The sequence below is a fragment of the Triticum urartu genome, chromosome 2A, assembly GCF_056163025.1.
Source record: "Triticum urartu cultivar PI428250 chromosome 2A, HENAU_Tu73, whole genome shotgun sequence".
NCBI classification, from domain to species: domain Eukaryota; kingdom Viridiplantae; phylum Streptophyta; class Magnoliopsida; order Poales; family Poaceae; genus Triticum; species Triticum urartu.
The window spans coordinates 394,074,375-394,088,633 of record NC_141874.1 but is presented as its reverse complement, the minus strand read 5'-3'; the positions used below and the strand labels follow the sequence as shown (position 1 = coordinate 394,088,633).

The following is a 14,259-nucleotide window of genomic DNA, read 5'->3' as shown; positions in this document are numbered from 1 at the left end:
ACAAAACAGGATCACAGGCACCTTACAAGCCCCCACGGGATGCGTTTTTGATTCCTCGCAGGGAACAGATCCTAAAGGGACACAAACTACACGCGTCCCTGCAAAAGACGCCATCATCAACAGTGGGCCGTCAAGCACCGACGCCAACCCCATCCAGATCAGAGTCGGCGGTGGCCTGACGAGCCCGCCCTGCTCCAGGAGCGGCGCCAGCTCGGGGGCTCGTAGCTGTCATCGCTCATCTCCGGAGTCGCGAAGAGCTCGCCAGAGTTGCTGGAACCTCCGACGCCTCCACCACCTGAGGAGCCGCCAAGGGAGCGGTTGCCGGGCCCAGTCCTCGTCGTGGCAGGGTCCTGGCCACCTTCCCCGGGGCAGCACTCCAGCCGGCGCCCGCTCGCATCGAAGACCTTGAAAAGCATCACCGAAGCACCGTCGTAATCCAAGTGGACCGCGAAGACGCCCCTCACCCTACAAACCCGGGCGATCTCTCTCCAGCCCCGAGTCATGAAGACCTCGCCCGGGGCAACGACCGCGACCTCTGCCTCGGTCACGAGGGTGCTGCAGCCGGCGTGCTGCAGCCAGAGCTCCAGGGGCTCCCCCTGCGGGATGATGGAGGCGAAGAAGGAAGGAAGGCGGATCCAAGACTGAAGAGGAATGGCGACGTGAAGCACGAACTCTCGGGAGGAGCCCTCGGTGTGGACCCCAGGGGGGACAACCCACACCTTCGTGACCCGCCGGCGCCGACGGCGGCGCCGCCTGTGGCGGTCAGCATCAGCTCCTTCAGGGCCCTCGACATGGGCGTACAATGGAAGCAGGAACCCCGGCGGCGCCCGCTCGCACCAAGGCCTCGACACCACCTGAAGGGCCCCCTTGTCCGGGCCACGAGGGGCGAGCCGTTTCTTCGGCGGGAGTGGGTCTGGTTCCTCTCGGGGAGCCTTTCCCTTCTCTGCCGTCAAGAACCGGTGGATCGGAGCCATCGCAGCAAGACGGAGCAAGGATCGGGAAGAAGGAGAAGCAAGGAGGGATGGACTGGAAGGGCGCACACTGTTCCGTACTTATGGCCGGCGAAGGCCAACCGCCTACCTCCACGATTGCAGGTAATCATGACCCACTTTGCATGCAGGGACTTCTCCAATCCGTGTAGTTGCCGAGGAACCATGGGGAAGTGGAGACGCCCATGTCCAACCAACCGCCACGCGGCGCCCAAGGCCGCAGGCTGTTAGGGAACGCGGCGCTTCGCTCTTGCCCTTCCGCCTCCCTGCACGGCCAAGTCTGGGCACGCCTTGGGCCCGGGGGCTACTGTCGGCGTTCTGGGAACGGGGGTCCCCAGACTTGCCTGCCTGCAGCCTGCGGCGTGGCCCAAAAGGGGGGCCCAGCGTGGCCCATCTTCACCAACACAAACCCAAGACCCTCGCGAGGGGCCAAGCCTCGCGGGGCGAACGACGCGGAGCTTCCTCAGGCATGGCCTCGTCAGGGTGGCTCACGAGGAGGCGGAGAGATCAAGGCGGGGTACCTCACGAGGTGCCCGTGACGCAAGCCATGACGACCGAGGGCGCCAGGCGGGTGCCAGCCCGCGCAGTGTCCTCCTTTCCTCTTTGGTGCAAAGGGGGCAAGCGCAGCCGCGGAGTACCGAGGCATCAGGCAAAGGTTGCCATTTCGGTGCAACGAGACCATGACCAGGAGGACTACGAGGCGGAGGTCACTGTGGAGCCCAAGACGACGTCATCACCAGAGCTTTGCGCAGGCGAAGACTACTTTTGTCAGGGTAGCTAGTACTAGCTGTCCCCCTTCAAATTAGCCTGCCATTGTTGGCTCCCTTCTCGCTCGATATTTGGGAATAGGATCAGGGCCTCTATAAATAGGACCAGCCACCCACAGAGCAAGGGGGTTGGAAACAAGAGAGAGTTGAGGAGTTCGGAGAAGGAGGCTCTTGAGAGAGGGGTTTCGATCAGAAAGAGAGAGAGAGAAAGGTGACTGAGCTCCTCCCAGCAGTTCATCGCCCCAGCCAAGAACAGACCCTCGCGAGGCTGTTCTTCCTTGTATTGTTCATCATCATCAGCCCAAGAGGCTATCCACCACACCACACATTGGAGTAGGGTATTACACCACAACGGTGGCCCGAACCAGTATAAACCCTGTGTCTCTTGTGTTGTTCTTGCCATAGTTTAGATCCTAGCAAGGCGGAGGGGTGCAGGTAGGTAGGAGGCGAAATCTCCGCGCGCACCCCAGTGTTCGAACCTCAAGGGTCTGCCGGAACCCGAAATCCGACAGCGACGAGACGACCCACTACCACCCTTGAAGCGGGCGCGGCGGCGCGGCGGCTGATCAACGCTGCCATTGCTGGAACTGTCGCCAAGGGAGGAGCCACCATAGCCAGACGAGGCGCCGCCTGCGGGTTCGTCCTCCTCCTCGTCCCGACCATCACCGAGGCCGAGTACCTCCTCGTTGTCGTTCACCTCGGGGCAGCATCCGGCGCGGCGGCCGTCTTCCCCAAACACCCTCATGAAGAGGGTCGCGTCGCCGTCGAACTTGAAGTGGAGGGTGCACCTCCCGCCCAGGCCGCGCGCATGGGCGAACATCTGCCAACCACGGGCCAAAACAATGTTGCCCGCAGTGGAGACCTCGATCGCGATCCAAGAAGCTTGGCTCCAGCAACCGTCTCCCTACAGCCAGAGCCCGCCTGGACCGGAGGCTGGCAGCTCGTCGGCAAAGAAGTGTGGTAGCTGGAGCCAGTTGCCGGCCGGATCCTCCGACCAGACAACGAACTCCGGCAGCACCTCTAACGCATGGAACCGCGGTCGGGGAGGTCGCGCAACCACGTCGCATCTCCTCTCGTCGACATGACTGCCCCGACCAGAGCGACTCCTGCCGCGCACCGCGGCGCCACCCCGAGAGTTGGGGCCACGGCGGGGGTCGCGGCGTGCTTGCGGGGATGGCCACGTCCTCACTTGGGTGCTGGGGAGCCAGGTCCCTCCCGAGGGGCCTTCCCGTCTCTGCGGCGGAGAACCTCTTCGATAGCGCCATTGCTGCAAGCGATGGAGCAAGGAGGAAGAAGCAAGTGAACCAAGAAGAGATGGGCAGAGGGGGCTCCGCCCCCCCCCCCCATTTATAGCAGAAGAAGGCCAACCGACGCCTCCCACGATCACATGTAATGATGATTTTCCTTGCATGTCGCAGGGACTAGTCAAATCGAGCAGTTGCCGAGGCAGTGTGGGGAAGCGGAGACGCCCACGACCAATCAACCGCGATGTGTCAACCAAGGCTACATGCTTTTGGGGCCCGCGGTGCTCCGCGCTTGATCCCTTGTCTTTGCTACGAAGCCAATCCCGAGTGCGCCTTGGGCCCGGGGGCTACTGTTGGCGTTCTGGGAACGGGGGTCCCTAGACTTGCCTGCCTGCGGCCCATGGCGTGGTTGTGTTGGCAGGTTTGTACGGCCCATCATCATCAACAAGGCATTCAAGACCCTTACGAGGGGCCAAGCCTCGCGAGGAGGACGACGCAAGACCTCCTCGGGAGCGGCCTCACCAAGCTGCCTCGCGAGGAGCGGAGATATCAAGGCGGGGCGAACCTCGCAAGGCTCTCGTGACGTGAGCCATGACGATCGACACTAGGCGGGCGCCAAGGCGCACAACGTCCTTATTTCCTCTTTGGTGCTAAGGAGGCAAGTGCAGGCGTGGAGTACCGAGGCATCAGGCAAAGGTTTCCATATCGGTGCAACAAGAACAAGACCAGAAGGACGGCAGGACAGAGGTCACCATGGAGCCCAGGACGGCGTCACCGCGAGAACCTTTGGCAGGTGAAGACCACCTTTTGTCAGGATAGCTTGTACTAGTTGTCCCCTTTCAAATTGGCCACCGTTGTTGGCTCCCTTCCCGCTCAATATTTGGGGAGAGGACCAGGGCCTATATAAGTAGGACTAGCCACCACCTAAGAGAGAGGGAAAGGGAGAGATCGAAGGAGATATGATCTGATCAAAGGCCAACCCTTGGCACACCAAGCACAAGAACACCTCAACCTCAGGAGGCTGTTCTTCCCCTTGTACTGTTCATCAGCAGCCCAAGAGGCAATGCACGACCACCGCACTGGAGTAGGGTATTACACCAGATCGGTGGCTGAAACCAGTATAAACCTTGTGTCTTTGTGTAGCGAGCGCGTCGAGTTCGTCGGCGAGACTTTAGCAAGCTAGGGCGTAGATCAGAAGGAGGGAAAGAACTTCGCGCGCACCCCAGAGTTCGAACCTCAAGGGTTTACCGGAACCTGTGATCCGACACACACCCATAGACAGAGAGGAGTAGGGCTAGCCTTGTTCTTCTTCCTCTAGCAAAATAGCTGAAGGAGCAACTTGTAGCTACTCTATTTGATCATAGTCATCATGCGGAGATCCCACAGAGCAGGACTAGGGGTGTTATCTCCACGGAGAGCCCCGAACCTGGGTAAGATTCGTAGGCGTATGCGGCTCGCTCACTCCCGCTTCTAGAGGCCAGCGACGTACTCTTGTCCCTCTCCATGATTAGCCACCCCTGGCATATGTTGCTACACATCCCCGACAAAGATGATGGGGCCGGGGGCTTCCAAGAGCCTCGTGCTATTACTTGCATCCTAGGCGACGCTCAGGCACCCGCCTCCCATCGCATCTTCAAGCAGTTCGCTCACGAGGTGAATGTGGGCCTCCCCAAGCTCGAGGCATCGCGTCCGCTCGAGTGCTCCAAGTACGCCATCACCTTTGACTCCGCCAACCAGCTCAAGTGCGCGGCCACTACCGACACGCTCCCGATGCTCTGCTCGCCCACCATCAGCAACGTCCTCATCTCCAAGACACTTAGCGATGGCGGCGCGGGGCTCAACGTCCTCTCTACCGTGACGTTCGACACACTCCAGGTGTTGGACGACTAGCTTCAGCCTACCAGGCCCTTCTTGGGGGTGACCGACGGCTCCACCGTCCCCATAGGGCATATCCGCCTCCCCGTCACTTTCGGCGAGCGCGAGAACTACCACACTAAGCTCATCGACTTTGACGTTTCCCACATTCGCCTCCCATACAACGCCATCCTTGGATATCCAGCTCTGGCCAAGTTCATGGCCACGACTCACCACGGCTACAATGTCCTCAAGATGCCAGGGAGTGGCGGCATCATCACGGTCGCCTGCGATGAAAAGGATGTGGTCTGCTCCCTCGAGCGCGCCTACCAGGCTGCGGCGGTCGAGAACCCGGATGACGAAGGTGTCGTCTACCCCCCAGAGGTCATCCCCAAGAAGAAGAAGAAGCAGCTGCTCTGCCGAGGATCTCAGGAGGATGGGACGTCTGACGATCATGCCTCTAGCCTCGCGCCCACTGATGGGGTGCCTTCCCCTCTCACATAGGAAGGCGCGCCCGGTGCCCCTCTCAGATTGGGCTCGGGGGCTCTCTTCTGGAAGGCCTTCGACCTAGCCAGCGTCGCGAGGGAGGCGTCCGGGCACCATGTGGGGGTGTGCTTCAACTCGCGCTTTCGCGAGAGGAGCACAGAGTGCGAGGCGTCGGGTGCTCAGGAGTTCATCCCAAATCAATCGAGGAGCTTTAGGAAGCAAAAGCCATGCGGGGCGAGCGTCGCCTCACCCCACCCAGCGCAGCTCCCTCCCCTGGTGACGGCAGCGAGCTGCACGTCTGCGTCAACATCCCAGGGCTCAACATAACCGCGTCTCAGGAGCTCTTCTGGACGTCCCATGTTGGCCGGTGCGAGGGCCCTCCGCACAGCTACATTCGCATGCCTTCCGGTCTGCGAAGCACGGCTGTTGCGCACTAGCACCACTTGCATGCCGTCCTGGAGGCTCACGAGGCTAGGCGCAAGGCAGTCCAAACGAAGGAGGTGACGTACCCTTGCGAGTCCCCCGGGCCTCTAGAGCCTCGCAAGGCTCAGGAGCTGGGCGACTCGTGAGGAACGGCTTATGCGGCACACGTCTTTAGCTACCCAATACTTCTTCAGCAATGGTGCCAGGTGACACTTTTTGGTTTGTTCAATCAAGGGCGCCCCTCGGGCCGCACTATCCTCAAGCTGCCCGGGCCAGTCCCGTGGCCGTACCATTTTATTCTGGACCGGTATGCATGTTTGTGTTATCATGGTTATCGTCGTTATCCCCTCTGTTTTGTTATCTATAGAGTTGCCCCCGTGGCCTCTACGCGTTGCTAAACCCGCCTCTTGCTCATCCCGCAACGGGGGCTACTGGCACGGCGCATGTGCTCGGGTCCGTCCCTATAGCGCTGATAAACCTAGGAGATCAAGCTCTAGCTCACGGCCGGCCCCACGCACATCACCTCACCGAGTCTTTAGTGCCTCTGTCTTCCTGCGGAAAGATCATCGACAGGATAGCAAGCGCAGCGGCGCCATGTGTTTTCTATTTCGACTAACTCGCAGGAACCCACTAGAGCATGGACCATAAGCGGCGCTGCCCATCCCTCCGGGACACAACATCCCCTCAGGGTCGCACACTCTTTTTTCATGCAAATTGCTTGCACCTCAGGGGCTCCTACCGGTTCTCAAGCCCTCACCCCTGGCCTTGACCACGGCATCACGACCTGGCAAACCAGCGGTGGCTGAGCCTCGTCCGAGCACCGGGACCTGAGGACATAGAGCACCCAGATGAGCAGGAAAGAGGGAGTCGGCACGAGTTCTGCCCGGGAGCGCCATCAGGAGAGAGACGCAGCTTGACCTCATACAAGAGGCTTTCCCTCGCAACCAAAGAACCATCATGGACTCGCCAAGATAAGTTACCACATACCCGTGATGGCACGAACCATACAATCAGTGCTCCATCTCAAGCAATCTCACTTAGGCAAGGACATTTCCCTTTCAGCCTTTCGGGAGCTGCTTGCGCGCCAAAGGGGACCTCCTAAGCATCGCGCCTGAGGAGCTCTTACCAGACCTCAGGCCACTCGCCTCCTGGCCTTGACCACGACATCGCGACCTGGCATACCAACGACGGATGAAGCTTGCCTGGGGACTGGGTCATGTCGGCATAGAGCGCTAAGCTAATGCGGGGATGAAAGGGGGAACCATGCCAAGGTGAGAAGCACAAACACGACACCGAACCAAGAATAATAACGTCTAAACACAAACATTGCAATTTCTTACATACCCCATTGGGGCTCGTCATGGTTTTGTGCAGGGAAAGCAAAAGAAAAGGACCCTGAAGAACCCCCGCCTCAGCGACATCACCGACGGTGCGGAGACGATGTCGCCATTGTTTTCCACGCGCGACGGCTAGGCAGCTCGTAGCTGTCGTTGTCGCTGGATTCCAGAGAGTCGCTGCTGCTGTCGGAGTAGTTGCGGACAAGGACAAGGGCGAATTCAATGCCCGTGGCCACGCCACCTTGACCGCCTCTCCCGGGGCAGCATTCTAGGCACCAACCGTCCTCGCCAAAAACAATTAAGAAGAGCGTCGAAGCCCCATTGTATTCGAAATGGATGGCGAGGGATCCCTCCGGGCAGCAGACACAGGCAATCTCGCCCCATCCTCGAGTCATGAAGACATCACCGGAGCGGACGACCTCGACCTCCGCTTCAGAAGCTTGGTCGCAGCAGCCGGTGTGTTGAAGCCACAGCTTGACCAGCCCCCTTGGAAGTATCTCCTCTGCGAAGAATCGCGGGAGCCGGATCCATCTGCGCGGCAGCATTGCCGCCCACACCACAAAGTCACACACCGTCCCTTTGGTATGGGGCCGCGAGCTAGGAGGCCGTGCCGCCACCGCATGTCCTCCACCATGGCCCTGTCCCTCGCGGTGTCGGGCGCTGCCCCTGTGCGCGGGGCTCTGCTCACGGGCATACACAGGGAGCGGGAAGCCTGGCGAAGGTCATTCATGCCAAGGTCACATCACCTCTGGCTCCTCGTTGGCATCACGAGAGCAGCCGAGGGTCTTCTACGGTGGGAGTGGCCGAAGCTCCACCCGAGGGGCCTTCCCTTTCTCTGTCGCGGAAAACCTCCTCACCGGAGCCAAGGATGCTTCAACGAGACGGAAGGACAAGAAGGTAGAAGGAGGAGCAAGCAGCGAGAAGACAGAGATGGGCAGGGGCTCCCCCCATCATTTAAAGCCAGAGGGAGTCCAACCGCTGGCCTCCCACGATCCCCGGTAATGATGATCTTTTTTGCATGCAGCAAGCTGTTGTCAAGTCGAACGGTTGCCGAGGCAGCGTGTGGAAGTGGAGGCGCCCACGTCCCATCAAGCGCCACGCGTCGACCGGGTCCGCAGGCGATTGGGGCCTGCGGCGCTTCACCCTTTCCCTTTGGCTTCGCCTCGATGCCAGGTCAGAGCGCGCCAGGGGACCGAGGGCTACTGTTGGCGTTCTGGGAACCGGGGCAACCAGACTTGCCTGCCTGCGGCCCATGGCGTGACTCCATCAATGGCTTGGTACGGCCCATCTTCAGCATCAACAACACAAGACCCTCATGAGGGGCCAAGCCTCGCGAGGCGGACAGCTCCAAGACCTCTAGAGGGAGCGGCCTCCCTAGGCTGGCTCCTGAGGAGCGGAGATTCCTATGCAAGCACCCATCTCATGAGGTCCGGATGACGTAAGCCATGACAACCACGGCCAGGCGGGCGCAGTACAGCAGGTTTCCCCTTTGGTGCTAAGGAGGCAAGCGCAGGCGCGGAGTCCCGAGGAATGAGCCAAAGGTTTCCATTACCATGCTACAAGACCAAGACCGCCAGGACGGCAAGACGGAGGTCATCGCCGAGCCCACCATGACGTCACAACTAGAAGCTTTGTAGGCAAAGACCACCTTTCGTCATGATAAGATGTACTATTTGTCTCCCTTCAAACTGGGTCGTTGTGGAATCCCTTCCCTCCTATATTTTGGGGGAACAGGACCAAGGACACTATAAATATAGCTTATCCAGCACCACAGGAGGGGGGCAATCCGATTCGAACCCACACCAGCTCGCACGAACACAAGAACATACCTCCTGAGGTAGTTCTTCCTCTATACTAGTTCATCCCCAGCCCACCGCGAGGCTAATCCACCACCAAGCAGGAGTAGGGTACTACACCGCAAGGTGGCACGAACCTGGGTAAACTGGCATGTCCCTTTCCTTTCCCGCTCGTCGAGCTAGGCCGCAAAAGCGTCGATTTGGTAGGCTAGGGAGATTGAGTTCTTCGCACACGCCCCTGAGTTTGAACCTTTCTTCGGTCTGCGGAGCCCCGAATCCGACAGCGTGGCTTGGCGGTGGCGCTCCTCCCCTAGCACGAGGTATATCCCCCATGAGGCACCCTGGCGTGCCTCATCAAATGCCAAGACCCGTGGGGAGCGATGTTTGACCTCATGAGGGAGGACTACCTCAGCCCCGTAGACGAGGAAGAACGGGGTCTCGCCCATGGGCTTGGTCATGGTGGTGCGGATGGACCAGAGCGTGGACTGGAGCTCGTCGAGCCAGCCCCTGCCGCAGGCCTCGAGTTTCTTCTTGAAGATCCTTGCCTTGAGGCCCCTTAGGACCTCCGTTTTGGCGCGCTCGGCCTAGTCGTTGCTCTGTGGGTGCACCACTGAAGCGTAGCATATCTGTGTTCCAAGGTTAGCACAATAGGTTTTGAAAAGGGTGCTCGCGAACTAAGAGCCATTGTCAGTGATGATACGGTTGGGGACCCCAAAGCGGCTCATGAGGCCCTTGATGAATTTGACGACCGACCCAGTCGGGATGGTGCGCACAGGCTCCACCTCCGCCCATTTGGTGAACTTGTCGATGGCGAGGTAGAGGTAGCGGTAGCCTCTAGCTGCTCGGGGAAAAGGGCCCAAGATATCCAGCACCCAAACTATGAACGGCCATGAGAGTGGGATGGCCTAGAGGCCCTGAGCAGGTTGGTGGATCTGTTTGGCATGGAACTGACATGCCTCGTAGGACCTCACGAGCTCGGCGGTGTCGTTGAGCGTTGTGGGCTAGTAGAACCCGCTAAGGAACGCCTTGCCCACGAGGGTGCGTGGCTAGGATTGATGCCCGCGGTCCCCGATGTGGATGTCGGCCAGCAGCTCGGACCCCTGCTCTTTGGAAATGCATCGCAGAGAGATGTCATCTTGGTTCACTTGCTAGCAGTGATGGCGTCGCCGAAGAGGTTCTCCGCCGCGGAGAAGGGCAAGGCCCCTCGGGAGGGACCCGGCTCCCCGGCACCCAAGCGAGGACGTGGCCGTCCCGGCAAGTTTGCCACGACCCTCGCCGTGGCCCCCGGCTCCCGGGGTAGCACCGCAGTGCGCGGCAGGAGTCGCTCTGGTCGTGGTAGTCCTGTCGATAAGAGGGGATGCGCCGTGGTTGCGCGACCTCCACGGATGCGGTTCCATGCGTCGGAGGTGCTGCCGGAGTTCGTTCTCTGGTCGGAGAATCCGGCCAGCTGCTAGCTCCAGCTCCCCCTCTTCTTTGCCGATGAGCTGTCGGCCTCCGGTCCAGGCGGGCTCTGGCTGTAGGAAGACGGTTGCTGCAGCCGAGCTTCTTGGGTCGCAGTCGAGGTCTCCGCCGCGGGCAACATTGCTTTGGCCCACGGTTGGTAGACGTTCGCCCGTGCGCGCGGCCTGGGCGGGCGGTGCACCCTCCACTTCAAGTTCGACGGCAACGCGACCCTCTTCGACGGTGTTTGGGGAAGACGGTCGCCGCGCCGGATGTTGCCCTGAGGTGAACGACGGCGAGGAGATGCTCGGCCGTGGCGATGGTTGGGACGAGGAGGAGGACGAACCCGCCGGCCGCGCCTCATCTAGATATGGTGGCTCCTCCCTCGGCGACAGTTCCAGCAGCGGCGGCCCTGATCAGCTGCCACGCCGCTGCTCCCACTTTGAAGGTGGTAGCGGGTCGTCTCGTCGCCATGCACTGGTGAAGTGCGAGGATGTGTCCGACTAGGCCCGGGACGTCACCGAGGCCCTGCCCCTGTCGGTTGCTGCAGGGGCGAGCGCCGCTTTTGTTATGTTCCCCTTTTCCTTCCAGCGTCGAAACGAAACCAACATGGGCCCGGAGGGGCGTGTATCAAACCATAACTTATTATCCATTATGCTACGCTTGTTGTTTCAGTGCTGTGTGGCTATTTTGCACCAAGATAACTTAGACTTGTGCATTCGGGGCGCCCTCCTCCTTGCGAGGCGTTTATTTCCTCATGTCCATCTTGACCTTGTGGTCCGCGATTGCTCAGGAACTGCGAAAGAATTTGTTAGGGAGTTTTGCCAGGAGATTTGTCGCTCTCCCAAGCCTTGACCTGGCGCCTTGTATCGCGGTACCTGTGGGGCACAGATTAGGAGAGATGCGCCAGCTTTCGGGATCGAACAAGGGTGGCTCACGAGAAGGCAGAGAGAAGAAAAACGCTCGCGAGGGCACCTGCCTAGCCCCCTCGCGAGGTATACGAGAGAGAGAACATGAGCGAACCAGAACCGGAAAATGCGGTAAGAGGCGAGGGAATCGAATCAGCAAGTAACACCAAAGGCGAACTTCGATTAAGAAAAAGCGAGCCAACTGCGGAAAGCAAATGAAAAGCTGCGTCTGGCACCTAATCTAGTCTTCAAGTCTTCTCACCAGCGCGGAGCTCAGTGCTGCCACTAGGCGTGGGAGGGAGCCCCGGGGCCTGAGGCCGGCACTCCTGAGACTCCGGGGCGTGTATAGCCCCACACATTATTACGTGAGTGTGTCACGGGCGGCGATTCTTCACAGTCTCGGGGCCTTCTTCACAGGCTCTAGGCCTTCTTCACAGGCTCTGGGCCTTCTTCACAGGCTCTGGGCCTTTCTTCACAGGCTCTGGGCCTTGCTTCATGGGTAGAACCTTCGGTGGTGCTGGATGTTCCAAACGTTCTGGATAGGCATCCCATCCTGCTCCAGGCACGCGGCGCCAGGCCTGGAGACATGGACGACCCTGAACGGGCCCTCCCACATGGGAGAAAGCTTATGCAGCCCTTCCCTGGAGAGGACCCGCCTCAGGACGAGGTCGCCCACCTCGAGCGCCCTGGAGCGGATGTTGCGGCAGTGGTATTGCCGTAGCGCCTGCTGGTACCTTGCCGCCCTCAGTGCAGCTTCGCGACAACGTTCCCCCCCAGCACGAGGTCCATCCCCCGTGTGGCATCCTGTTGTGTTTCATCGAACGCCAGGACCCATGCAGAGTGATGCTTAACCTCATGAGGAAGGACTGCTTCAGCTCCGTAGACAAGAATGGGGTCTCGCCCGTTGGTTTGGTGGCGGTGGTGCGGATAGACCATACCACAGACTGGAGCTCGTCGTGCTAGCCCCAGCCACAGGCCTCGAGCTTCTTCCTGAAGGTCCTAGTCTTGAGGCCCCTCAGGACCTCCACGTTGGTGCGCTTGGCCTGACAATTGCTCCTGGGGTGCGCCACCGAAGCGTAGCAGATCTGCGTTCCAAGGTTAGCACAGTAGGTTTTGAAGAGGTTACTAGTGAACTGCGAGCCATAATCTGTGATGATGCGGTTAGGGACCCCGAAGCGGCTCACGAGGCCCTTGATGAACTTGATAGCGGAGCCAGCTGGGATGGTACGGACGGCTTCCACTTCCGCCCATTTGGTGAACTTGTCGATGGCGACATAGAGGTAGCGGTAGCCCCCAGGCGCTCGAGGGAACGGGCCCAAGATGTCCAGCCCCTAGACCGCGAACGGCCACGTGAGCGGAATGGTCTAGAGGCCCTAAGTCAGCTGATGAATTTGCTTGGCATGGAACTGGCAGGCTTCGCAGGACTTCACCAGCTCAGTTGCGTCGTTGAGCACAGCGGACCAGTAGAACCCGCTGCGGAATACCTTGCCGATGAGGGTCCATGATGACGAGTCGTGCCCGCAGTCCCCACCGTGTATGTCAGTTAGCAGCTCCTTCCCCTGGTCCCTGGAAATGCAGTGCAGGGAAACGTCGTTCAGCCGCTTCCTGTATAACTCACCATCCTGGATGCAATACGTCGTGGCTTGCCGAACCACATGCTCTGCATCTTCCTCCTTTTCTGGAAGCACCCCCTGCATCAGATATTCCTTGAATTCCTTGGTCCAGCATTCCTCCTGAGGTTCGAGGACCAAGAGCAAGCGAGCTCCTAAGGTCGGGCCACAGGCCGGGGCCCCTGTGGCAGGAGGCTGTGGGAGCTCCTCCCGAGGCTGAGCTGTGCTTGAAAGTGATGGTGTCGCTGATGGCTTGATGAGCTGTTCCTCAAAGACACCGGGCTCTTATGGCTGCCGCTTGGAGGCTCTCTTAGCTATGTCGTCGGCTTCCTTGTTGGTGCCCCAGGGCACGTGCTTCAGCTCCAGGCCCAAGAACTGCTTCTCCATCTTGCGCACCTCCGTGAGGTATGCCTCCATATGCTCGTCCTTCGGCTCGTATACTTTGTTGGAGAAGTTGACGAGGAGCTGAGATTCGCCTCTAACGGTAAGGCGCTTCACCCCCAGAGCTGCCGGGTCCTTCAGGCCAGCTATGAGGCCTTCGTATTCCGCAATGTTATTGGAGACCTTCTTGCCCTACTGAAAGCAGAGCTGCACGGTGTAGTAGAGCTTATCCTGAGTGGGCGAGATGAGTACTGCTCCAGCCCCCGCGCCCTGGTGCGCGAAGGGACCACCGAAGTACATGACCCAGCCGTCTGGTGCCTCACTTCCCGGTGAGGTAGACCGGTCTTCGCCTACTTTAAGTGTCGATACGTCCGTCCATTCTGCCACAAAATCAGCGAGCGCAGCTCCCTTGATGACCCTGGCAGTGCTGAACTCTAACTGGAATGCTTGCAGCTTGATGTTCCACCCGGCGACCCTTCCAGCAGAATTGGGCTCCTTAGCACCCTCTCCAATGGGTAGGCCGAGAACACCTTGATGGGGTGCCCCTGGAAGTAGTGTCGCAGCTTGCGCGAGGCCACCAAGAGTGCGAGTAGAAGCTTCTAGGGCATTGGATATCGTGCCCTCGCATCCCGCAGCACGGTGCTGACAAAATACACCAGGTGTTCGACGAGGGCTGACGCGGTGTCTGGGCTCGTGTCTTGCGGGAGTTGAGATGCCTTGTGAGGTGACGGGGCTTTTGATGCCTGATTGTTTGCGGGAGTTTTGGCAGCATCGTCCTGCTGGGCTTGGTCTTCCGTCGGCGCTGCCATTGCTCCTGCGGTACCTTCCTGATCCTGTATTGCTTCAGTTGTAGCCCGGCGCAGCACGCCCTTGGTTTTGTGTCCCTCCCGAACCGCCACCAGTGCTGCGCTGGCGGAGTACGGGGTAGCAGCGAGGTAGAGTACTAGGTGTTCGAGGGGTCGTGGCGCTACCATCACCGGAGGGCTGGTCAGGTATCTCTCGAGGTCCTGAAAAGCTCGGTCGG

At 59.8% G+C, this 14,259-nt stretch overlaps 1 protein-coding gene across 1 annotated transcript; it reads right to left on the bottom strand.

Annotated features, from left to right (window-relative positions):
• Window positions 1-12,617: 12,617 nt before the first annotated feature.
• On the bottom strand, window positions 12,618-12,941 carry LOC147985236 (uncharacterized). The gene has a single exon (XM_087541474.1). The coding sequence runs from the start codon at window positions 12,939-12,941 to the stop codon at window positions 12,618-12,620; it is 324 nt and encodes a 107-aa protein (XP_087397600.1).
• Between the last annotated feature and the right edge of the window lie 1,318 nt (window positions 12,942-14,259).